The 26,133-nt window shown below is 46.1% G+C and overlaps 1 protein-coding gene across 2 annotated transcripts in view; it reads right to left on the bottom strand.

The window, feature by feature from the left end:
• Positions 1-26,133, bottom strand: part of CTDSPL (CTD small phosphatase like) — a 137,066-nt gene that overhangs the window by 51,890 nt on the left and 59,043 nt on the right. The window contains exons 7-8 of one of the 2 annotated variants that reach the window (XR_014556502.1): positions 20,598-20,783; positions 12,663-13,530 (exon numbers count right to left, since the gene is read on the bottom strand). Coding sequence is in view for 1 of the 2 variants with exons in the window: in XM_083704303.1 (XP_083560429.1) it covers positions 13,405-13,530; positions 20,598-20,783 (312 nt within the window). In the remaining variant the exon portion in view is untranslated. Of the gene's footprint in view, positions 1-10,167; positions 13,531-20,597; positions 20,784-26,133 lie in introns of those variants that run through there. The other variant, XM_083704303.1, reaches the window with a different exon arrangement.

Here is a 26,133-nt window from a genome sequence, read left to right as displayed (position 1 = left end):
ACTGTCCCAGGATGTACAGTCGTACTTTGGATCTCAAATGCCTTGGCTCCCAAAGAAATCGGCTCCCGAACGATCAAAACTGAGTGTTCTGGTTTTCAAACGATTTTTGGAAGCCGAACGTCTGACGGGGTTTCCGCGGCTTCTGATTGGCCGCAGGAGCTTCCTGCAGCCAATCAGAAGCTGCACTTTGGTTTCTGAATGTTTTGGAAGTTGAATGGACTTCCGGAACGGATTCTGTTCAACTTCCAAGGCACGACTGTACGGTGGTTTATGCAGTGGTAGGGACGAGGTCCTTGACTCTTCTGCCTTCTGTGACACGAGGGCAGCTCAGCCAATCACTGCCAGTCACCAAGTGCATTTCGGTAGCCATAGCATCTATGGTCATTTCAGTGCAGTGTTTTGACAAAGCAAAATGTAAATATCAGTGAAATATACTCAGAGTCGCAAAGTGATTTCATGCTCTTTATTCAGCTCATAGTGGTGAGGAGGAATGAATGAAAGTCCCCTCAAAGTATCTGCTTTATATACATTATTACACAATGGGCTGCACATGATTGGCTAATTCTGGAATTCTACTGTAAGCCAATCAGGTTGTGGATTCACTTATATCTGGAGCATGATTGGGTGGTTCCTGCCAACCAATCATACGGCTGCATTGTTCTAGGACCAATCAGACTGCTGCAGTTTGGATCCTATTGTTCTAGGACCAATCAGACTGCTGCAGTTTGGATCCTATTCAACTCAGTACATAACAATCAGTCCCCTTAGAAGGGGGGAACCAGGACCGCCAATGGCGAACTCAAAACCCGAGAACCTGCATTCCTGTACCAGCTCCCTGTTCTTTAACTTGGCAAGCAGTGGACAGACCACAGGAGGTTTTCCTATTGTGGAGTCAAAGCAGACAGCGGGCAAACAAGCCAGGGAATGCCTCCCTGCTGTGGGGAAGGGCAGCTGTGCCATTGTGCAGGGACCTAGCTGGGCGATTTTCTTTGTCCCACACTTCCCTCCAGGCTGTCTCTCTCTCCCTTGTTCCAGCCAGTTTTGATCTCAAACTACTGCCCCCCTAAGCAACCCCCTGCCACGGTTGAGGTCCCTGGCTCTCTGCTCTCTCCTGGAACACTGCCACTTAATGCTTGGGTCGAGATTTAAGGCTGTAATTTAAAGGTTTTAAAATATTTGCCCAAGCCTCCCTTCCCATTATTCTTATCCCACAGACCACCCCTGCGGCCTCCGTTGCGATTTAAACGAGGAAAAACTGACGTGGCGCGAGCTTTTGATTACATTTAGCCGCAACTGTGGGTTAAACCACAGAGCCTAGGACTTGCCGATTAGAAGGTCAGTGGTTCAATTCCCCGCAACGGGGTGAACTCCCATTGCCCGGTCCCTGCTCCTGCCAACCTAGCAGTTCGAAAGCACGTCAAAGTGCAAGTAGATAAATAGGTACCGTTCTGGCGGGAAGGTCAACAGCATTTCCGTGCGCTGCTCTGGTTCGCCAGAAGCGGCTTAGTCATACTGGCCACAGGACCCGGAAGCTGTATGCCGGCTCCCTCGGCCAATAAAGCGAGACGAGCGCCGCAACCCCAGAGTCGGCCACGACTGGATCAAATGGTCAGGGGTCCCTTTACCTTTACCTTACGCTATCTCCCTGTTCCCTGCAAGGGATTAAAGAGCTGGTGGATCTGTGAAGTTCCTGCCCCTTTTTCTCGTGATGACAACATTGCGAGGTAGGGTTAGGTGGAGAGGAAGAAGCCCATATGAGAAAGACGGGGTGACAATGTCTTGCTGTTGTTGTTTTAGTGTTTCTAATATTAACTTGTAAGATATGGATTTGTTTTTTGTTTTTGTTGTTGTTGCTTTCTTTAGTTTCCGAATGTTGATTTTTGTGTGTTGTGTATTGTTATTTTTTGATATCTTTCATGTTGTTGCTGTTGTTTGGAAAATACTAATATTTTTTTTTTAAAAAAAAGAAAGACAGGGAGTGTGAGTGAGCGAGGATACAGGCTCTCTGTGCATGATCAGGAACTGCACAAAGGCCACAACTCATTAGCAGAGCATGCAGGAGGTCCCAGGCAGGGAGCAACTTTTCTGAAACTCTGGAGAGCCACTGCCAGCCAGAGTTGGCGATGTAGAGCTAGATGGGCCACAGGTCTGTCTCTCTATAAGGCAGCAATAGGGCATAATTAGCAAGAGCCCCTCTTCCTTTGCTAATCTTAACACTCAAAAGGGCTTGCAGCGCAGATGTGGTCTTTCAGAAACTTTGGGGCCTAAGTTATGGTTACCAGATGTCCCTGGTTCCCGGGGACAGTCCCTGGATTTACAAATCTGTCCCCGGACAAAATCTGTCCCTGGAATGTCAGTTTCTACCTAAATGCGATTTTGGTTTTAAATGCAGTGTAAGGTAGTCTTTATGTGAGTATATTGTACAGTGGTACCTTGGGTTACATACGCTTCAGGTTACAGACTCTGCTAACCCAGAAATAGTACCTCACATTAAAAACTTTGCTTCAGGATGAGAACAGAAATTGTGCGGCAGCAGCGGGAGGCCCCATTAGCTAAAGTGGTACCTCAGGTTAAGAACAGTTTCAGGTTAAGAATGGACCTCTAGAACAAATCAAGTTCTTAACCCGTGGTACCACTGTATTCAATTATGGGGTATCAGAGTTTTTAGGGGCTAACCAGGCTGGATAGCTGGGATAGCAGGCTTGTGGGTTTTTGAATGTCTGATGTAGATTTTTTCAGTTTCGTTGTTCTGTATGGGACAATGACAATAATTATTGTATTGTATCGTAAGAGGAGATTGAGAGGAGATAGGCTGGCCATCTTCAACTATCTCAAGGGCTGTCACGTGGAAGAGAGAACCAGCAAGTTTTCTCCTGCTCTGGAGGGTAGGACTCGAACCCATGGCTTCAAGTTACAGGAAAGGAGATTCCGAATAAACACCAGGAAAAACTTTCTGACAGCAAAAGCTGTTCAACTGTGGAATGGTCTCCCTCGGGAGGTTGTGGACTCTCCTTCCTTGGAGGTTTTTAAGTAAAGGTTGGATGGGCATCTGTCAAGAATGCTTTAGCTGAGTTTTCTGCATTGCAGGGGGTTGGACTAGATGACCGTGGGGACCCTTTCAACTCTTTGATTCTATGATTTTCCTTCTCATCTCTCTCCCCAAAAGATGGCTTGGTATCACTGCAGCACAACCAACCCTGCAGCACACTGCCTCCCCTTCCTTCTCTCTCTCACGTGCACTACCGTATTTTTTGCTCTATAAGACTCATTTTTCCCCTCCTAAAATGTAAGGGGAAATGTGTGCGCGTCTTATGGAGTGAATGCAGGCTGTGCAGCTATCACAGAAGCCAGAACAGCAAGAGGGAATGCTGCTTTCACTGCACAGCGATTCCTCTTGCTGTTCTGGCTTCTGAGATTCAGAATATTTTTTTCCTTGTTTTCCTCCTCCAAAAACTAGGTGCGTCTTGTGGTCTGGTGCGTCTTATAGAGCAAAAAATACGGTATTTGGAATAAACTAGCATTGTTTACCAATGGTTGAACAGGATTTTTCACAACGTGGGTGGGAGGGAGCCCAGCAGTTTAGCCTGAATTACAGAGCTACCTACTAGTGCATCTTTAGGGAGTGTCCGACTGAAAAGCTGACATTTCACACAGGAAATCTTTAGGGGTCAGCCAAGTGCATAAAGAAGCAAAGAGATAGGGGTGGAAGCAAAGAGAAAATCTTGGTTCCCCACAAAACCATTCCCATGTGACCAGACAGGGCGGGATTCTGTCTGAGATCCGGTTGCCAGAGCGTTTCCTAGCTACTGTGTTTGCAGTCCTGCCAGGGTGGTGGTGGTGAGGGAACAGGCAAGGCTCTAGAACTGAGAAAGAATCGTTCTTGGGAATGAGGAAAGAAGGGAAGGGAAAAAGAGAGAGGCAACAATTGTAAATACTAGTCTGAAATTGCTGTCTCGTTACACCAGAGACTGGCCTAAGATTGAATTCGGTAGGTATACGTTCCGCTGAATAATAATAATAATAATAATAATAATAATAATAATAATAATAATTTATATACACCCCGCCCATCTGGCTGAGTTTCCCCAGCCACTCTGGGCCGCTTCCAACAGAATATTAATACAATAGTCACTTAAACAGTAAAAGCTTCCCTAAACAGGGCTGCCTTCAGATGTCTTCTAAAAGTCTGGTAGTTTTCCCCCTCTTTGACGGGAGGGCGTTCCATAGGGCAGGCACCACTACCAAGAAGGACCTCTGTAACCTGTAACCTCACTTCTTGCAGTGAGGGAACCGCCAGAAGGCCGTCAGAGCTGGATCCCAGTGTATGGGCTGAACGATGGGGGTGGAGATGCTCCTTCAGGTATTCTGGACCGAGGCCGTTTAGGGCTTTAAAGGTCAGCACCAACACTTTGAATTGTACTCAGAAACATACTGGGAGACAATGCAGATCTCTCAGAATCCGGTGTTATGTGGTCCTGGCTGCCGCATTCTGGATTAATTGCAGTTTCCGGGTCACCTTCAAAGGTAGCCCTACATAGAGAGCATTGCAGTAATATATATAAAATGCCCAAGAATGGCGGTGGGTGGAATGAATAAGTACTTTTCCATCCTGGCAATAGGAAACAACTGACCAAAGTTCAAGTTCGGGCTCAGTTTGAGGTGCTGCTAGCGGTGCACAGAGTCCTATGTGTCTTGGGGCCAGGATTCCTAAAATATCACATCTCGCATACCCAACTGCCCCGTACTGTAGGAGAAGGCCTTTTGCAGATGCCATCTCATCAGTAGGTCCGTTCTGTTACCACGTAAGAGTTAGGTGCTGTCCCACGCAAAGCCCATCAACAGCCATGGTGATTGTATGAGGCAGTACGATTCTGAATACAGTGGTACCTCTGGTTGCAAACGGGATCCGTTCCAGAGGCCCATTCACAACATAAAAAGAGCACAACCTGCAGCGGTGCATCTGTGCACGTGCGGGTTGCGACTCACCGCTTCTGCGCATGACATCATTTTGTGCGTCTGCGCATGCGCGAGCGGCAAAACCCGGAAGTAACCCTTTCCGGTACTTCCGGGTCGCCGCAGGACGTAACCTGAAAGAACGTAACATGAAGCAGACGTAACATGAGGTATGACTACCAGTTGCTGGAAGCTGCAAAGGGGAGAAAGGTGTCATTCCACAGCTCCCCCCCGCCAGGCAAGGCCAAAGAAAAGGAATGACGGAATAAAAATGCATGCATCCAAATGAAATAAAACAAGCAATATTCTCTTGCCATCCTGCAAGTTACCTATGACGATTGTTGTTATCGTTGGAAGAGGATTTGTTTCGGCAAGAGCAAGAGTAGAAGGCAAAAAGCCTCAAACGTCTCCTTTTCTGTAACACCTCCAAACACGGAAGGGAATGATTTCGACTCTTTAACAATAACATACCCAATATGCTCTTCGTGAAACAATGGGTGGACCGAAACGAAGCTACGGTTCAAAATTCACACTCCTCCGAATTTTGCAAGAGGTTGTAAGCCAGTCTGAATCCAGTCAGTGTCTCGATGAGAGCGCCCCGCAAATTTTACACGTCCTGCTTTTGAGTTCGGTGATGGGAAGAAAGGTGGATATTCAGTGCAATGGACAGATATTTTAGAGACAGCTGTTTTCCCCATCTTCTTGGCGAATTTGCAAAACCTAGTCTCCCCTCCTCCTTTTGTGACTGATGGGGTGATGGCTGTTCCCCAAATAAAAGTTTTTTTAAAAGAGCAGGTGAATTTTAATCTCGAGGAGCTTGAAGGCATCTCCCCAGCTGAAAAACTAGCTCAAGTCTTCCACCCAGTGGACTGAAAAAATCCCTGCATGAGGCGTAAGAAGCCCCAGCCAATCCCAGCCTCTCAATAGAGCAGAGCCTTTTTCGAACTTTTAAAGGCAAAAAATTGTCAGATTACAGATCGTGCAGAATTTATTCCTACTCCAGTGTGACGTTCCAATAGCTGCACATTCAGGAAGATCCTTTCAAAAATAAAATCATATTTTTTTTAAAGACTAGTTTAAAAAAACGTTTGCCTTTAATTGGAAAGTTAAATGAGAAAATGGGGAAATAGCCAGACTTGTATAAAGTACGATACCAATATTATTTTGAACACAGTTGTTTTGGACACTTTTAAATCTTGTCTATAATTTTTCCAGAGTTCACCTTCTCCTCTTTTGGAACAACTTTTCTAAAATTTCCTAAATCTAAACAAATATTTTGAAGTATTTAGACACAGTTTTCCTAAAACACCTAACTTAAATTAAGCTGATTTTAGGGGTGGGGGGTGGGGAAGCATTTTTTAAAATAAAAAAAAAGCCAGAAAGCAATACTGGAGCAATGGAAAAATCACTGGCTTATTTAGCAGAATTCAGAAGTTAGTATGTTGCAAAGTTCATAGTAGTGGTGCAGATGGCAAGCAATGGGAATTAAGTTATGCCATATAAATTGGGAAATAAGAGGGGGGTTTTGGTGGGGTTTTTTTTAAAGGACAGTGTTCCCTTCTATTCTCCAAGATGCATGCACAAGTATCTGAACTGTTTTAAAAAAACCTTTTATTTGAAATAGTCAAGAAATCATTCAGGTCCCTGCCTGACAACACTCTGCCCTCTTCCCCTGGGAACACTCGCAGGGTAGTAAGTTTCTCAAATACTGTGGAATTGTCCCAACACATGAAAAAAAAGTGCAAATAAGTTCCTTTATTGTATTAACAAACAGTTCACCCTTTTGCGTTTTCTCCCTTTCAGAAATGCCCAGCGACCCATTTTTAACAACAAAGTAGAATAAAAATAGCCCTTTTTTGGCATAGGTAGCCAATCAGATTTCAAGCAATGCCCCAACACAAACTGCCCTTCTGTCTGCTCAAAAGTGGGATTGTAGCACCTTTGAAATCAGAGGCAAAAACATTTGTTTTACCATAGGGCAGTGCGGTTCTGTTTTATTTTTTAACTAATAGATCTACCATATTTTGTGGGCTGGAAAAATATATAGACTACAGGTGTTTTACAATTCCCAAAACTTTCAACTCTGCAATACAAGCCAGGGCTCTTTGATATGCAATGGCTCCCAAATCATCCTGATTCGTAATGATGCAATGACAGAGATTGCACAGACTACATATTAGAAGAGTTTGGGGAGTAAAATCTCTGCTTGGTTTTTCTTTTTAAAATGACAAAGCCACTACCGACCTAAAGAGGGGGTGGGGTTGCGGGCTCACGCCCCCATCATCAATCTCGCGGGGCCAGCGGCAGCCCCGCGAGAAGCAGGGATTCCCCCACCACATTAATATTCACCGCCCATAGAGGCAGCCAATCGGCTGCCGGCGTGGGCGGGCTTCCCGGGATCACTTAAGGTCGGGGCAGCCCCGGCTCGCCCCTTTTCGTCCCCACAGCTGCAGCGGTTTCCCACCCACCCGCCCTCTAGGTTTGCATTTGGACTTTGCTATGGGCTTCGGCTGGTCGCCGTAAGGGGCCTGGTAGGAGTTTTTCCATTTGGCTAATTGGCTGCTTTGAATGCCACTTGGTTTTTTCGCCTACCTCCTAGCAAAACGTCACAACTCCTCGGTCCTGGCGGTTAGGCATTGGCATATTGGCTCCTCGGTCTTGGCGGTTAGGCATTTCCATATTGTTATGGAAATGAGGTGGGGGGGGAGGAACGCCATCACCTCCCCCAAAGCTTGAAGGGTAGTTCGTTAAAGGACTCCGGGGGGCGTCGCCTCGTCCGAAACCTACGGAGGCTAGGGCCTAAAGCGCCCCCCCGAGCGGTAACCCCCTGGGGCGCGCCCTGGGATGTGCATCTCGGGGGCTCCCCCTGTTGGTGCTTAACCCTTCCCGGTTATACCGGATAGTCTGTTAGGGCCAATGCCTAAAGCCAATACCACTCTTACCTGTAATCAATAAAGTTGTGGCCATTTTCGCCCATTAACCTAAAATTCTGGTGCCCGGTGTCGTTATTTACTTCATCTTTGGGATGGGGCGGGATTGCCACGCAATGGCCAAACAAAAAGGAACAGAACCACCCACACAATCCAAAGCAGCAGTTCCAATATGTATTTCTTGTAGTCCTTCCAAACCTCTGCACATCTCTCTTTTGCATTCCATTCAACTTTAAGAAATCCCCCCCCATACTTCATCAGTTTCTGCTCCCTACCTCTCTCTTCAGTGGAAGAGAGAAACACCAGTAGATTTATCATAGAATCATAGAGTTGGAAGAGACCACAAGGGCCATTGAGTCCAACCCCCTGCGAAGCAGGAAACACCATCAGAGCACTCCTGACATATGGTTGTCAAGCCTCTGCTTAAAGACCTCCAAAGAAGGAGGCTCCACCACACTCCTTGGCAGCAAATTCCACTGTCAAACAGCTCTTACTGTCAGGAAGTTCATCCTAATGTTTAGGTGGAATCTTCTTTCTTGTAGTTTGGATCCATTGCTCCATGTCCGCTTCTCTGGAGCAGCAGAAAACAACCTTTCTCCCTCCTCTATGTGACATCCTTTTATATATTTGAACATGGCTATCATATCACCCCTTAACCTCCTCTTCTCCATGCTAAACATGCCCAGCTCCCTTAGCCGTTTCCTCACAAGGCATAGTTTCCAGGCCTTTGACCATTTTGGTTGCCCTCCTCTGGACACGTTCCAGTTTGTCAGTGTCCTTCTTGAACTGTGGTGCCCAGAACTGGACACAGTACTCCAGGTGAGGTCTGACCAGAGCAGAATACAGTGGCACTATTACTTCGCTTGATCTTGATGCTATACTCCTATTGATGCAGCCCAGAATTGCATTGGCTTTTTTAGCTGCCGCGTCACACTGTTGGCTCATGTCAAGTTGAGATGGAAAGCTGGCTGGTCCCTCACACTTCCCCTGTATGCATTGTGAAAGGAAAAGAGCTCTACTGAGCCTATGGGTACCCTTAAATGCAGACACTGTACCTATAGGATGGTCCATGCCCATTTTATTCTTACCCACCCAGAACCCCAACATACAACCAGCAACAGAGCTTAAGCATCTTACTTGCGTGACCGACAGAAATTTAGTTTAAAAATCTGCATCACTGATATGCTCCCCAAGTATAATTGTCTGTACCAGGGCATTAATGTCAGTCACACGGCAATTTAAGGAATTGTTTGTTCTCGTGGCCTTATGAAATAGATCTCTCTCAGTTTGGTTGAGCTGTGGTTTGCAAATAGCCGCTAAAAATATAAACTTCATATAAACCGGAAGATATGTCAAGTCTGGACTTTCAATATTGTAATATTCAGTGAGGTCTACGTCTAGGGACACCCCCGCCATCAATAAATGTAGACTGTAACAGTAGTTTCTGTTTTTTTGGTATTTGGCAATCACACTCGGGTCTCTCTTCAGATCGTATTCAGCAACCATTCCGACAAGGGATCAACAAGTTTTGGCCAAGCTGTAAAGCGCTCCGGACGTGTTGCGATGCGAGAGTGGACAGTGGAGAGTGCAAAGACCGACCTCAGGACTGCGTTATTATGGAGAGTATTCCTCCATAATATTTCTCCATTTCGCCTCACATGATGGGTTCAAAATAACGGCCCAGACAATTTTATGGTGCACTAAAGCAGGTTGCTGTGGGTTAAACCACAGAGCCTAGGGCTTGCCGATCAGGTCGGTGGTTCGAATCCCTGCGACGGAGTGAGCTCCCATTGCTCAGTCCCAGCTCCTGCCAACCTAGCAGTTCGAAAGCACACCAGCAGTGCAAGTAGATAAATAGGCACAGCTCCAGCAAGGAGGTAAACGGTGTTTCCGTGCGCTGCTCTGGTTCGCCAGAAGCGGCTCAGTCATGCTGGCCACATGACCTGGAAGCTGTACACCAGCTCCCTCGGCCAATAAAGCGAGATGAGTGCCACAACCCCAGAGTTGGCCACGACTGGACCTAATGGTCAGGGGTCCCTTTACCTTTAAAGCAGGTTTCAGCTGATTTTTCTTCAGAGGCTCTTAGACATGTACTGACTTCTGCAATGCACAAGAACACTGGACAATGGATCTGAGCTATTTACCTGTCAAACGGTCCTGATTTCGCCCGCCCCCCCCCCCCGAGATTCCTTGAATTCTTGAGTCATTTGGCAGAGTGAGATCTTGGCTCACAGAACCTACTGGTGCTATGACAAATGCATTCGCCCATAAGGAGTCACATGGCTTTATAATAAACCGCTATTTATTTATTTATTTCAAGAATTTAGCAGATTTTTAAATTTCCCAGAGTTATTTTCAGCATGTTTCAATAGAGTTGGGGGGGGAGGAGGGTGGGGAGAGGAGAGAAACCAGAAAGAGAAGATCCATTGTCTATTGCATGTGGATTCCACAATGTTACAAGACACTTTTAATATCGACATTCATTCACAGACATTTAAGGCAACTGGTTAAAGAGATAAAATCGACGATTTCCCCGCCCCCTTCCTTTTATAAAAAAGTGAACATTGAATGAAAATGGCCTGCGTTATGTACAAACAGATCACGTAAAACTTGTCAGAAGGTCACGTCGTGCTAGAAAGGGCGGGACGAAGGACGAGCGATGGTTGGAAGATCGCGGAGCTTCATGGGGGTGAGAATAACCACCCGCGGCTGACTTCTCCTTCGTTCCAACCATTCTCCATCATCCCTGCCCTTGCTACAACCTGAATACTTTTCCCTGCAGACTCTACTCGAGGCTCAGGAGGCCAGAAGCACAGTGGAAAAATACTGCTCGGAGAACACGCTTTGGCAGTAACAACCGCTTTTCATTATTCTGCATTCAAATACAAAAATTAAAGAACACTTTGATTGAAGGTAAGCTTTAAATGGACTAGCCAGAATCCATACTTTTTAAAAAAAATCAAAATGAAAAAGAAAACAACCCCTAGGTTTTCTCTTACGTTGCCAGGTTTCCTGGCGGACAAAACATACGGTACTCAGTTAAATAACCTCTGGTGGGCAAGCAAGGGGTGGAAAAGGTGGGCGGTAATTTTGGACAAGTGGAATTGTAAGAGGCTCTGCGAACACTGTGCAAAATTGTACTATGGAGTGACAATTCTGTTTTCTGCTGTGCCTGTGATAACCTATTTCATGCCCATGGAGGCTGGCTTTTCTTACGTATAAATGTGTTAAAAGCTGCTTCTTTGATGTTTTTAGTGAAGGACTGTAAATCCTATTTTTGGCTCCTACTGGCCATTACCCAGGTAAAGGCAGGTAGAGACAAGCTGTTTCTGCACCTGACAGTTCACTGGGCTAAGCACCAAAGAGGGTTTTTCTCCCCTCCTTTTTTCCTTTTGGACAATTCCTGTCCAGTATGGCTAATCTGAGCTACTATAGATTTCAAGTTGGTGCAAAGGGGGAAAAAAGTGGCCTCAGATATTGATCGGGAAGGAAAATAGCAGAGAGGCAAATCATCAAAATGGGATTGTGCTGCTGGGTTTGTCGTCTTTGGAGCTTCAAGTGTGTGTGTGTGTGTGTGTGTGAGAGAGAGAGAGAGAGAGAGAGGAGAGTATGAAAGATAGAATCCTTTGCTATTAAAAGTTATCTTTCTGTGGATAAGACTGACATGTTTTACATGAACAAATTAGGGGCAAGGGCGATAGAAAATGCAAAAAGCATAAAAGCCCAAGCTATGGAGAACACTTTGAGAGTCTTAACACAAATACTCCAATTTCAAACAATTGGGTAACTCCAACATGTACGTGATATAGGTAACCTCAGGGATGATAATCTGAAATCTCATCTAGTAAGTGGGGAAAAGAAAATGAAATGAAATAGAGGAAGGTTGTGGTAAGCATGGAATTGTCTTTTTGTAATTCTCAAAGCAGGGAAAGTGAGTTTTTTTTTAAAAAATCCCACCATGAAGAACACAACCCCAGTTTGAAAGAGTTTTGCAGGCCACGTTTGATTCAGCTAGGCCTATATAGCTCAGTCAGTAGAGCATGAGACTCATAATTTCAGGGTGTGGGCCTCAACATTGGGCAAAAGATTCCTACATTGCAGAAGATTGGAATAAACAATCCTCATGGTCCCTTCCAACTCCACAATTCTATGATTCTAGGATATATAATACTGTTTGATACACAAAGCTAGCACTTCATTTGTTGCCCATGTTTTGCAGCTTACAGAAAAAGGTTTTCAGTAGCACAGGCACAGTGGCGAAGAACAGTATAACAGCCAGGGTTCAGCTCTGTTTGGTGAACCTTCAGTAGCAGCAGTTAAGAAAAACAAAATATACAGGGCACAAAAAAGTGGGGGGGGGGACTGTCTCCTACACACTGACACCCCATTGTGACAGGAATGGGAGTTGTGCTCTTGTGTGATCTCCTGCACTCCTTTCACCTGGGTGGGCTTGGGCCCACACTTCTTAACAGCTCAATTTGCATCTTTCGGTAAGGAAGGAATTCAAGCTTAATAAATAAACCCCCATTTGTTGTCAATGCTTATCGGTAGCTCACCGCTAACAGCATCTGAAACACCTGGTAGTTGTGCGTTAGCAAAGACAGTACAGGACCCTCTCTCTTTCCCCACCTCTTGAAGGTGCTGAAGAACTCCTTGCCACTGCGTGTTTATCCCATTCCGTTTTGTCGTATGCAGTCAAAAAATGCAGAGATACCCTAAGCTATGTGCAAAACATGACTCAAATTAGTAAGACAGTTGCGTCACCAACCTATATATAACCCAGATGACTTTCTCCTCGTATAGATTCCTGAACCTTTTCAAACGTGACACAAGCACAGCAAATACAACCCCAATGTCACCATCTTGTAGGCAGGACCTCTTTCGATTTTTGCCTTCGTCTCCATATATTACAGTGCTCTATAAAAAGATTTCCAACTTTCTCTCTTCTTCTTAAAGCATTTAAACAATACAAGACTAAAAGATGCCTGGAAATACGCCTTAATACAAAAATGTCTCTCTTTTTTAAAATCTGAAAACAACATTCAAAAAGGCACTTCATCGTGGAAGAAAGACAAGTTCAGAGTCAGGTCAACTGCTCTTATAAGCAGGGCGGGGTGGGAAAAATGGTCTGCATAGCAGGAGGGTTTGGATGGGGGGAAAGGGTCCAGTCGACTTGCTGAAACATCAAGCTTTCAATATATATATATTTTTGGCATGTTTTTAAGAAAAAAAGTGGATCCTGTAAATTGTGTCCGTTTATGAAATTCATTAAAACAGTCCCCATTCAAAATGGCTTCTTTTTAATTTGCTTCCTCTCCAAGTAGTCTCGTCGCTTTGACGGCATCAATATTCCCATGATTTAAGTCGCATCGATTCATGATTGTCCTTCATGCACAGCAAGTTAAGAGGGAGTTTGAGCGCATCGTGACTCTTGACAACTCGAGCTTCCTCTCTGAGGTGCTGCGCTGGGATTGGCTGTCCTGGAGTGGCTACGGTCAAGCAGAGGCGTGGCCTTGCAGGGCTACCTGTTGCAGAGTTTATGGAGCATAGTGTAGACTTCCTCCTCTTTGCTTAGTCCTTCGAAGAAAGGAATGAGGTCTAACAGTTCCGTGTCTGTCATGTCATCAAACCACGACTGCACAGGCACCTGAAACAAACAAACAGTGTCACGTTAAACACGTTCGTTGAAAACAAATCAGCTACCCTCATCCCCAAAGGAAGTGTCTTGCATGAAACCTTAATTCAAGGCATTTTATATACGGCATAAAGGTAAAGGTACCGCTGACCGTTAGGTCCAGTCGCAGACGACTCTGGGGTTGCGAGCTCATCTCGCTCTATAGGCCGAGGGAGCTGGCGTTTGTCCACAGACAGCTTCTGGGTCATGTGGCCAGCATGACTAAGCTGCTTCGGTGAACCAGAGCAGCGCATGGGAACGCCATTTACCTTCCAGCCACAGCAGTCCCTATTTATCTACTTGCACTTTGACGTGCTTTCAAACTGCTAGGTTGGCAGGAGCAGGGACCGAGCAACGGGGGCTCACCCTGTCGTGGGGATTCGAACCGCTGACCTTCTGATTGGCAAGCCCTAGGCTCTGTGGTGCCACCCGCGCCCCCATTTACGGCATAATGGTTAGAATAATTGTGCAGAGAATAAATTGGGTACAAAATCCATCATAAAATGGGACTTAAACCAAAACACTACTTTAAGATGCCTGCTGAAATAATAAAAGTCTTTGTCGTGTGCCTGAAACTCATCAAAATCTGTGTGCCAGTCTGTTTAATCTGAGTTGGAGGGGGTTCCACAGGCTTTTGGCCTGCAACACCGAATACATGTCCACTAGTAGTCATGAACTGTGCATCTGAGCCACGGGGTAGCTGGGTGGGGGGACAGAGCCCATCAACACAGACTCCCCAGACTCTATGGGATCAGGCAGGGATATATAATACAGTGGGTAAAGAACTCTTACTGGCCACATCAGCATGTCAGTGACTGGTAGGACGCTGATGATTGTGATGGAGATGGAGTCTGGCTCGGGCAGGGGGGTAGTAGTCTGTGGGAACCTGTACCAGCCAGGAAGGAAGAATCATAGGCAGGGGAAGCTTCAGATCTGGAGGAAGAGGAGGAAGAGGCAGGCCAGGCTAGCGAAGGGCCAGGTGCTTCCCCACCCTTCTCTGTACCACTCCCAGAAGCAGTAGAGAACTGTAGTGGGAAGAGCAGAAGCAGCTTCCGTTCCGGCATAGTCTCTGGCTACGTCAGGGGGAGGTACATAAACGGATGGAGGGGGAGTGGTCCCCAGTTGCTGCAACTGCTCCATAGAGCGCGGAGCTGGGAACAACTGTCTGGGTGCTAGACAGGTGCGCACAGGTCTCCAGAGCTGAGGAAGCAACGGTGTTATCGTTGACAATGAAGAGTTAAGTCTCTGCTGTGTGCACTCCTCTGGCTGCGAAGCACCCTTGGCAAATGCTGAGCCGAACTGGAGCACTGGATGAGTGCGCTGGCTCCCAAGGAAGAGACTGCAGTCGCTTTGCTGCTCCACAGGCATTATGGGACCATGTGGTGCAGCAGCAATGCTGAGGTTTGCAACAGGTCATGGTTAAGGAGAAGAGACCTGAAGAACCACGATCCCAGGTTCGGACAACCCACTAAGCCCCGTAGTAGTAAGCATCACTATTGCCCCACATCCATGGAGGAGCAAAGCGGCTGTGAGCTTTTCGCTGGCTTGTTTGTGCTGTCGCAGTAAGCTATACTCCGAGTTCACTCTAACATGCAAACTTGGCCATTGCGAAACTGCATGCCAATACAAACTCGGTTATCTCTGGTGCTTCTGCAGGTGGCTCTGTACTGCTAATTCTCTCCAACATATACAGATAACTGTAAGGTTGTGAAAAGCTCTTGTCTTCCCTCTCCCTCTCTGTCACTTTCAGAGTTCATTCACAGCTCCACAAAAACAAACATTTGGTATCATTCAGATTCCCCCCCCCCCCGTTGAACATTTGGTACCTTATGTAAGATAACGTCTAGCTGCTCTAAAATTAAACAACCAATGAAGAATTTGAAAATACCAGCTTTCAAATGGTCTCGAAGAGCTGAACAGTTGGAAGAGTAAAAAACCTGTAATATTATTAAGAACTGTATGCATGTTCCTTGGGCTCTCAAGCTTTCCCCAATTGTAAGGGGGTGAGTTAACAGGAGCCCCTAAAATCCAGGCGCCTAGTTGCCATCAGGCTAAAAAACACACAAAAAAGGGGTCGGCAGCTCTGAAATAGGCTGCTGAAAAGAGCCACAGCTTCTTCTCCTGCTCCCTCTTCCCATTCACTTCCAGGATTCCTTAAACTATGGCAGAACTTTGGAGCAACTTAATTATAGCGTGAGGTAGCAGAAAATAATAAAAGAATGTGGCCCCGATCCTCTGCATAGGCAAGGCAGAGAACACAGGGAGAGGAGAATGCTCAACGAGAGAAGGATCCTCTCTCCTTACTGGTACACCGCGGAGTAACAATCCTTGTATTCTTGATTTAAATTCGCCACGAACTCATGCAGATCGTGGTCTGGATATCTGGGATTAGTGAGGAGACGGCTGCTCTCCCCGCAAGCCCTCTGGGAGCCACATGCCAGGGGTGGGTGTAGCCAAAAGTGGGCGCGGCCACCCCAAATACGCAGGCCTCTCAAATCTGTGTGGATCAACTGATGACTGTTGATGGGGTTGTCACCCCTTTTCCACTCAAAGGAAATGGGGAGAGTGTTGCTGTGCTCAGGCCCTGTTTTGGGGTTTCCTGCACAGCATCTGGTTGGCTATGGTGAGAAGAGGATGCTGGACTAGGTATTCCTTTGACCTGACATAGTGGGCCCTTCTTTTGTTCTTATGCATCCCCACTGGGGCACTGGGTTTTGTTCTTCCCAGCACTATTAAATTATAAAATTTCATTTTGTTTTCATTGTTGTTGTTGTTGTTGTTGTTTAGTCGTTTAGTCGTGTCCGACTCTTCGTGACCCCATGGACCAGAGAACGCCAGGCACCTCTGTCCTCCACTGCCTCCCGCAGTTTGCTCAAACTCATGCTGGTAACCTCGAAAACACTATCCAACCATCTCGTCCTCTGCCGTCCCCTTCTCCTTGTGCCCTCCATCTTTCCCAACATCAGGGTCTTCTCCAGGGAGTCTTCTCTTCTCATGAGGTGGCCAAAGTACTGGAGCCTCAGCTTCACAATCTGTCCTTCCAGTGAGCACTCAGGGTTGATTTCCTTCAGTATGGAGAGGTTTGATCTTCTTGCAGTCCATGGGACTCTCAAGAGTCTCCTCCAGCACCATAATTCAAAAGCATCAATTCTTCGGCGATGAGCCTTCTTTATGGTCCAGCTCTCACTTCCATACATCACTACTGGGAAAACCATAGCTTTAACTATACGAACCTTTGTTGGCAAGGTGATGTCTCTACTTCTCAAGATGCTGTCTAGGCCTGTCATTGCCCTTCTCCCAAGAAGCAGGCGTCTTTTAATTTCGTGGCTGCTGTCACCATCTGCAGTGATCATTGAGCCCAAGAAAGTAAAATCTCTCACTACCTCCATTTCTTCCCCTTCTATTTGCCAGGAGGTGATGGGACCAGTGGCCATGATCTTCGTTTTTTTGATGTTGAGCTTCAGACCATATTTTGCGCTCTCCTCTTTCACCCTCATTAAAAGGTTCTTTAATTCCTCCTCACTTTCTGCCATCAAGGTTGTGTCATCTGCATATCTGAGGTTGTTGATATTTCTTCCGGCAATCTTAATTCCGGCTAGGGATTCATCCAGCCCAGCCTTTCGCATGATGAATTCTGCATATAAGTTAAATAAGCAGGGAGACAAAATACAGCCTTGTCGTACTCCTTTCCCAATTTTGAACCAATCAGTTGTTCCATATCCAGTTCTAACTGTAGCTTCTTGTCCCACATAGAGATTTCTCAGGAGACAGATGAGGTGATCTGGCACTCCCATTTCTTTAAGAACTTGCCATAGTTTGCCGTGGTCGACACAGTCAAAAGCTTTTGCATAGTCAATGAAGCAGAAGTAGATGTCTTTCTGGAACTCTCTAGCTTTCTCCATAATCCAGCGCATGTTTGCAATTTGGTCTCTGGTTCCTCTGCCTCTTCTAAATCCAGCTTGCACTTCTGGGAGTTCTCGGTCCACATACTGCTTGAGCCTTCCTTGTAGAATTTTAAGCATAACCTTGCTAGCGTGTGAAATGAGTGCAATTGTGCGGTAGTTGGAGCATTCTTTGGCACTGCCCTTCTTTGGGATTGGGATGTAGACTGATCTTCTCCAATCCTCTGGCCACTGCTGAGTTTTCCAAACTTGCTGGCATATTGAGTGTAGCACCTTAACAGCATCATCTTTTAAAATTTTAAATAGTTCAGCTGGAATGCCATCACTTCCACTGGCCTTGTTATTTGCAGTGCTTTCTAAGGCCCATTTGACTTCACTTTCCAGGATGTCTGGCTCAAGGTCAGCAACCACACTGCCTGGGGTATACGAGACATCCATTACTTTCTGGTATAATTCCTCTGTGTATTCTTGCCACCTCTTCTTGATGTCTTCTGCTTCTGTTAGGTCCTTTCCACTTTTGTCCTTTATTGTGGAAATCTTTGTACGAAATGTTCCTTTCATATCTCCAATTTTCTTGAACAGATCTCTGGTTCTTCCCATTCTATTGCTTTCCTCTATTTCTTTGCATTGCTCGTTTAAGAAGGTCTTCTTGTCTCTCCTTGCTATTCTTTGGAAATCTGCATTCAATTTCCTGTATCTTTCACCATCTCCCTCGCATTTTGCTTGCCTTCTCTCCCCCGCTATTTGTAAGGCCTCATTGGACAGCCACTTTGCTTTCTTGCATTTCCTTTTCATTGGGATGGTTTTCGTTGCTGCCTCCTGTATAATGTTACGAGCCTCCATCCATAGTTCTTCAGGCATTCTGTCCACCAAATCTAAATCCTTAAACCTGTTCCTCACTTCCACTGTGTATTCATAAGGGATTTGACTTAGATTGTATCTTACCGGCCCAGTGGTTTTTCCTACTTTCTTCAGTTTAAGCTTGAATTTTGCTATAAGAAGCTGATGATCTGAGCCACAGTCAGCTCCAGGTCTTGTTTTTGCTGACTGTATAGAGCTTCTCCATCTTTGGCTGCAGAGAATATAATCAATCTGATTTCGATGCTGCCCATCTGGTGATGTCCATGTGTAGAGTCGTCTCTTGTGTTGTTGGAAAAGCGTGTTTGTGATGACCAGCTTGTTCTCTTGACAGAACTCTATTAGCCTTTGCCCTGCTTCGTTTTGATCTCCAAGGCCAAACTTGCCAGTTGTTCCTTTTATCTCTTGACTCCCTACTTTAGCATTCCAATCCCCTATAATGAGAAGAACATCCTTCTTTGGTGTCACTTCTATAAGGTCTTGTAAGTCTTCATAGAATTGGTCAATTTCAGTTTCTTCAGCACAAGTAGTTGGTGCATAAACTTGGATTACTGTGATGTTAAAAGGTCTGCCTTGGATTCGTATCGAGATCATTCTATCATTTTTGAGATTGCATCCCAGTACAGCTTTTGCCACTCTTTTGTTGACTATGAGGGCCACTCCATTTCTTTTATGGGTTTCTTGCCCACAGTAGTAGATATGATGGTCATCCGAACTGAATTCACCCATTCCCGTCCATTTTAGTTCACTGATGCCCAGGATGTCAATATTTATTCTTGCCATCTCATTTTTGACCACCTCCAACTTACCCAGGTTCATGGTTCTTACATTCCAGGTTCCTATGCAATATTTTTCTTTACAGCATTGGACTTTCCTTTCGCTTCCAGGCATATCCGCAACTGAGCGTCCTTTCGGCTTTGGCCCAGCCGCTTCATCAGCTCTGGATCTACTTGTACTTGCCCTCCGCTCTTCCCCAGTAGCATGTTGGACGCCTTCCGACCTGAGGGGCTCATCTTCCAGCGTCATATCTTTTATATGCCTGTTGTCTTTGTCCATGGAGTTTTCTTGGCAGGGATACTGGAGTGGCTTGCCGGTTCCTCCTCCAGGTGGATCACGTTTGGTCAAAACTCTCCACTATGACCTGTTCATCTTGGGTGCCCTGCTCGGCATAGTTCATAGCTTCTCTGAGTTCTTCAAGCCCCTTCGCCACGGCAAGGCAGTGATCCATGAAGGGGATGTTTTCATTACCAAAATCAATTGGCCTAAAATGCTCCCAGTGCTTTCTATGTACAGGGTGCGCTCTCTCTCTCTCTCTGTATACACACACACACACACACACACCAGGTTGTCTGCACTGAAGATCCAGGAAAAAGAAAACAAAAAAAACCCACTTTCCTGGTCAACACCATGGCATCTTTCAAGCAAGCTCAGAAACAGAATGCAATGAGTTTCTGACACAAACAAAAGAGTTGCCCCTCTCTTGCCTTTTAACACCTAAGCCAGGGGTTAGCAAACTTTATCAGCAGGGGACCAGTCCACCATCCCTCAGACCTTGTGGAGGGCCGGACTATATATATATATATTTTTTTGGGGGGGGGGATGAACGAATTCCTATGCCCCACAAATAACCCAGAGATGCATTTTAAATAAAAGGACACATTCTACTCATGTAAAAACACGCTGATTCCTGCACCGTCTGTGGGCCGGATTGAGAAGGCGATTGGGCCAGATCCGGCCCCCGGGCCTTAGTTTGCCTACCCATGACCCAAGCATTTTGTAGCATTTGCTCCTCAGGCCTTGATGCTGCTGCCCTGCTCCATTTTACAGTAGCGAGAGCAAGCACTTGTGCATCTTAAAGGTAAAGGTAAAGGTACCCCTGCCCGTACGGGCCAGTCTTGCCAGACTCTGGGGTTGTGCGCCCATCTCACTCAAGAGGCCAGGGGCCAGCGCTGTCCGGAGACACTTCCGGGTCACGTGGCCAGCGTGACATCGCTTCTCTGGCCAGAGCCAGAGCCGCACACGGAAACGCCGTCTACCTTCCCGCTAGTAAGCGGTCCCTATTTATCTACTTGCACCCAGGGGTGCTTTCGAACTGCTAGGTTGGCAGGCGCTGGGACCGAACGACGGGAGCGCACCCCGCCGCAGGGATTCGAACCGCCGACCTTTCGATCGGCAAGTCCTAGGCGCTGAGGCTTTTACCCACAGCAGCAAATGCCGGAATAAACAAACCCAGAGACAAAAGAATTGACTCCCGTCTATTGCAAAAGTGCTAGTACTTACTGCATTTTCAGGGTGGAAGATGTAAGACGCAGGGGAGTTGTCCACTATAATAACTTTGCTCAGCTCCCGCCCAAGCCGGCTTAGATCCTTCACGTAATTCCCTCTGTGGAAAACGCAGGATTCTCTGAAGAGCCGAGCTCTGAAGACGCCCCAGCGATCCAGCAAGTCGGCCACGGGGTCTGCATACTTTGATTAAAGGAAGGAAGCAGGAGAAGAGGAGGACACACGGTGAAGACACATGTAACCCTGGGAAAATCAAGCATCTCTTTTCGACGTAGATGTTGAATGAGCCAAAAGGAAGAAGAGGAGACATGGCTTTGATGAGACTCTTGTCAGATGCCTGCGACATGAAGGTGCAACAGGAATGTGGAGCACTCCTGACCCTCCCTCTTTGTGGTGCTCTGCACATGAGCCAAGCACCTTCCTCCAGAGTAAACGTTCACAAAAGGTGCTGTGGATATCCTTTAATACAGTGACCTTCCCTCAACAGAAGGACGAGTGACTGCCCCAATCTTTCAAAACACACACACGCACACACACACACACCTTTGTTCTATGGGTTAACAATCATTTAATATACTTTTTATGTCTCAACACAGTCAGGGCAGTCAAAGGCAAGGTGCACACAGCATCTGCGACAGGCAAGTTATTTAAAAATTTACTTCTGAGAGATAGTATATGGTAGGCCCATTTAAAAACCTCCCTAAGGGCCATGTTAGATTACGAAAGAGGCTCTGAGGCAAACGAAAACACTCCCGACTCCATCCTTAAGGCTAAAGTTCACCAAATGGCTTTGTCAAAGGATTCCCACAGGGGAATACAGAGGCAAATAAGCTGCACAAATTGAAAGTGTGCCGAGGATCTTTCAGGAGAACCGTGAAGAAGAAGGACAGAGGAGCTGCCTGCATGCTTTTCTCCAGTGAAATGGCAGGGCGGAATAGCCAAGAGCTGCCCATGTTGCCAGGTTCATTTTCAATTCAAGGTGCTCCCATTAAGTGTTCAGAACAATAAGCAACTCAGGTCCCAAATACCTGAAAGTCACCCCCCTGGTCCTTCCCTGCAGCCTCCCTGGATGTTAAGATTGGCTGAGGGAGCCCTATTGGTTGTTCCACTGCCCTCAGAAGCTCGGGGGTGGGGCCCGATCCAGGAAGAGGCCATTCTCTGCTGCAACCCCTAAGCACTCCTTGCCTGCAGAGATGTGTAAGCTATCTTCAATACACAGCTTTGGGCAATCGCTGAAGACACACCTCTGTATCTTGGCTTCTGACACCTGAGAGGCATATTTCTAGGACCCACCTGATTCCTGGGATTGCAAATTGTTTCAAACCATTTTTAACAGTATACCTGAAGGAGCCTAGTATTCCTGAAGGAGCGTCTCCACCCCCATTGTTCTGCCCGGATGCTGAGGTCCAGCGCCGAGGGCCTTCTGGCAGTTCCCTCACTGCGAGAAGCCAAGTTACAGGGAACCAGGCAGAGGGCCTTCTCGGTGGTGGCACCCGCCTTCTGGAACACCCTCCCATCAGATGTCAAAGAGATAAACAACTACCTGACATTTAGAAGACATCTGAAGGCAGCCCTGTTCAGGGAAGTTTTTAATGTGTGACATTTTAATGTATTTTTAATCTTTGTTGGAAGCCGCCAAGGGTGGCTGGGGAGACCCAGCCAGATGGGCGAGGTACAAATAATAAATTATTATTATTATTATTATTATTATTATTAGTCATATCCTGCCCTGGGACCTTTGGTAAACAATGATGCTGGTAAAGATGATGTTCTCTCGATTCCAGGTTAAAAGGGCCTCAGGGAGAATATATCTGTCTTTTGAGAGCCACTGCTGGTTCATGGAGAAGAGGGCTATCGATGGCTACTATAGCCATGATGGCTATGCTCTGCTTCCACAGTTAGAGGCAGCAATGCTTCTGAATAGCCCTTGCTGGAAATAACAGGAGGGGAAAGAAGAAAAAGAAGAGTTTGGATTTGATATCCCGCTTTATCACTCCCTTTAAGGAGTCTCCAAGTGGCTAACATTCTCCTTTCCCTTCCTCCCCCACAACAAACACTCTGTGAGGTGAGTGGGGCTGAGAGACTTCGGAGAAGTGTGACTAGCCCAAGGTCACCCAGCAGCTGCATGTGGAGGAGCGGGGAAGCGAACCCGGTTCCCCAGATTACGAATCTACCGCTCTTAACCACTACACCACACTGGCTCTTGTGCTCGGGTCCTGCTTGTGGGTTTCTCAAAGGCAGCTGGTTGGCCATGGTGAGAACATGATGCTGGACCAGGTGGGCCATTGGCGTGATCCAGCAGTGCCCTTCCTGTGGCCTTATGTTCAGAAGAGACCATATTGACCCAGATAGTCCGACTCAGTGGAAAAGCAGCTCATCTCTTTTATGTAACTGCACATTAAATTTGCAGTAGCCCAGCAGGATTCAACAGCTGCACTGCTCAGTTTCTAAAACAGCCGTGAAGCATGAAGATGTGGTGGGGAGCTGCTATTTTCAAGGAAAGCAAGGCTAACATCGCCCCCCCCCCCCAATTTTGTGGAACAACTTTCACTGGGCCTTGGGATCCTGGCCACTGACTCTCTTCTCAGCTAAAATGCAGCCCAACAAGTCTAGCAAATTTTTCGACAAACACAGTCACAGGGTTAAGTACAGCCACAATATCCATTCTAAGCTACTCCGTACCAAGTCTGGTTCCAAAGACAAAGGCGAGAGAAGCCAACTTGGCCTAGGGATCCTGGTGTGGCTTCTCAAAGGCGCCATATGCAGAAGTTCGTGGCATTAGCAGGAAATGGACCCTCAAAAAGTTCACAGGAAGAGGTGGGGAAAAGTCATTACACAGATATCAAATATACTTTGCGCTACCGGTGCATGAAGGAGTAGAGTCTTATTGTGCACTTCCTTAAAATGTACTTTATCACATGGGGATACGGGCTGAGACAGGCCAAAATTAAAACAACGCACTGCAAACCCTACACTCAACTTTTATATCATCTCTCAATCAAACCTACTACCTCGCAGGGTTGTTGTGAGGATAAAATATGGAGGTGGAAAAGGGGGAACCATTTATACTATTTTGAGCTCTTTGGAGGAAAGGTGGGATATAAATGTAATTTATTTATTTTTTAAAAAAGAAAACTCCTATTTTGTTTCATTATGTGGAATTTCAGGAACAGGAACCTGGAGGCTCTGGTGATTTTGAGTGGAAAGTATGAATTTGTCCCTATTTTGGTCCAGCACAAGAGACAAACCAGAAACTTCTGAAAGTACATTGGTGAAGTCTGTTTGAACATTACTAGGAGTGATGGAGATGGTCAAAGCTGCCTAAGTGATGAAGGAAGGGAGGAGTCCATGTGCTGATGTCAGAGTCCTGGGTTCAAGGTTCTTGGGGTGAGAGCAGAGGCTCTCTTGTAGCAATGACAGTTCATAGCTAATCTGAATTGTACGTTGGATTTGCACCACTGGACTCAGATTGATGTGGCACCAAGAGGAGAGAAAGCTTGGGACTTTCCAAACAACTCATAATCACTGTAGGGAGAATATATGTTCGTGATTATAGTATGCTATAACTGACTATAAATACTATAAATATTCTATTTACAGTCCCCTAACTAGTTATAGGACAAAGCAGGCAACAAAATTCAAGTAACAGGAAATCACATTAGCAATGTAGGCAGATTGTTAACTAACAAGCAGCCTCCATTGTATTACAATGTGAGAGACCTTCTCAGAAAGAGTCCAACAAGATCTTCAGATCTTTTTAGAAAAAACCCCAATGCAAAGGCAAAAGCATACTTCATCAGTCCAAAGTCTACAAATTACTGAAAAGCAACAATCTAATTTGAGGCTAAGAGTTGTGTAGAATGCACAACTAACACCAGGCCCACAAAATTCACGCTCCGTAGAACTGGAAGTTCACATCCAAACAATATATTTGGAGCACTCTTATACCATTTTAACTGTCATGGATTCTTCCAAAGAATGTTGGGAACTATAGTTTGCTAAGAGCGCTGGGAATTGTAGTTCTGGGAAGGTTCTGCTACTAACTCTCAGCACGTTTAACAAACTGCAGGTGCCAAGATTATTTGGGGAAAGTGTTAGAGCGGCGTAAGAGTGCTTTAAATGTGGTGTGGATGTGATCCAAGTCTCGGCTATCATCTCCTAAGCTACAGAAACTGCCTCTATCTTTTGAACAGGAAAAAAGAGTTAATAGGCAAGCTTGAGGATGCTGTGGCGACTTCACCCCCAAGCACTCACTGCAATGTATGCAAAAGTCTACTGGAGGGTAGGGTATGGGGCGGAATTAAGCCAATCCCGATTTCTCACACCCCAAATGCTGGGGTGCACACCCCTCCCCCAACCATATTTCTATGCATATGCTAAAAACGAGTGGCAGGTATATCAACCCTGGCTATATTGACTTGAATAAAAGATTCATTTCATGGCAAGTTTAATTGAAGCACTTGAAGGCTGTAGCCAAGAAAAGTGATTGCTAAAAGACAAGCAGGGGAAGAATTGAGCTTGAGCTTTCTGCAGGCAAGTGCCCAACAAAATGAGCTTGCCTGAAGCCAAGAGCCAAAAAGGCTGCTTTGCAGGAGCAGTACATGTGCTCCCCAAGTCCTTGTTGCAAACAAGACGCTCTTCTCCAATGACCAGAGAAGCACACTGCCAATGCGTGGAAAGCCTCTTCCAATTATCTGCTAACCGAGGCAACGTAGTTGTCCCCCGCCTCCCCATTTATCCAATACGGTGGGAGTTTGCAAAAGTTTGACTTTGTTTTCTACAGGAACGTGCTGCTATTGCCACTACAGACATCAGTGGCAAACATCATGGTTGCTAGAGACGGCTAAGTCTACTGCAGAGCTTGTGCTCTATGCACTAGCATTTCTACAACTACTCCAAAGTGCACACAAAATATCAAATTATCCCCGGTTCCCCCTGCCACAAACCCACCAATGTAAATATCACCACCAAGCTTTGCAAGCACTTATACGTTATAAATGCTCCTCGGTAAGGTGTGCTCTGTATTCTTTAATCGGCCGGAGCCCCGACTATTCGTTGCCTGTACGGGCACTGCATTAGAGCCCAGTACACTTTATTTGTGTGCAGCTTTAGGAATACTACGTTATGTAATAAGCTATTTATTCCCATTCTCCTCCCCACCCCTCCCCACCCTCCATAACCATGGCAACTATATATCTATAAAAAAGGCCTTTCATATTGCCATCATGAGCAATACATGGAGGCTACATTATGAGACAAGCCCATATGTGATATTGTTACCATGGGAACACTTACCCACACACTAGCAGACAAAAGTACATGCTGCCAAATAAAGGAAGGAGGGGAGAAAGGGGGGAAGATTAAGACAATTATTTTCTCTTCAATGGGACAGAAAGCTCAATATATTCATTTTTTTAAAAAGTCCTCGAAGGGGACTTCAGGCATCGCGAAGGATAAAGAGAGAGAGAGATGTCTGCCTACGTTGGCAACACCTTTGACCCAGCTGAACTGCTCTGGGTTCAGGTTTACAAAG

Source organism: Podarcis gaigeae (genome assembly GCF_964106915.1).
Source record: "Podarcis gaigeae genome assembly, chromosome: 12".
Lineage (NCBI taxonomy): Eukaryota > Metazoa > Chordata > Lepidosauria > Squamata > Lacertidae > Podarcis > Podarcis gaigeae.
This window is presented reverse-complemented; position numbering and strand designations above follow the sequence as displayed.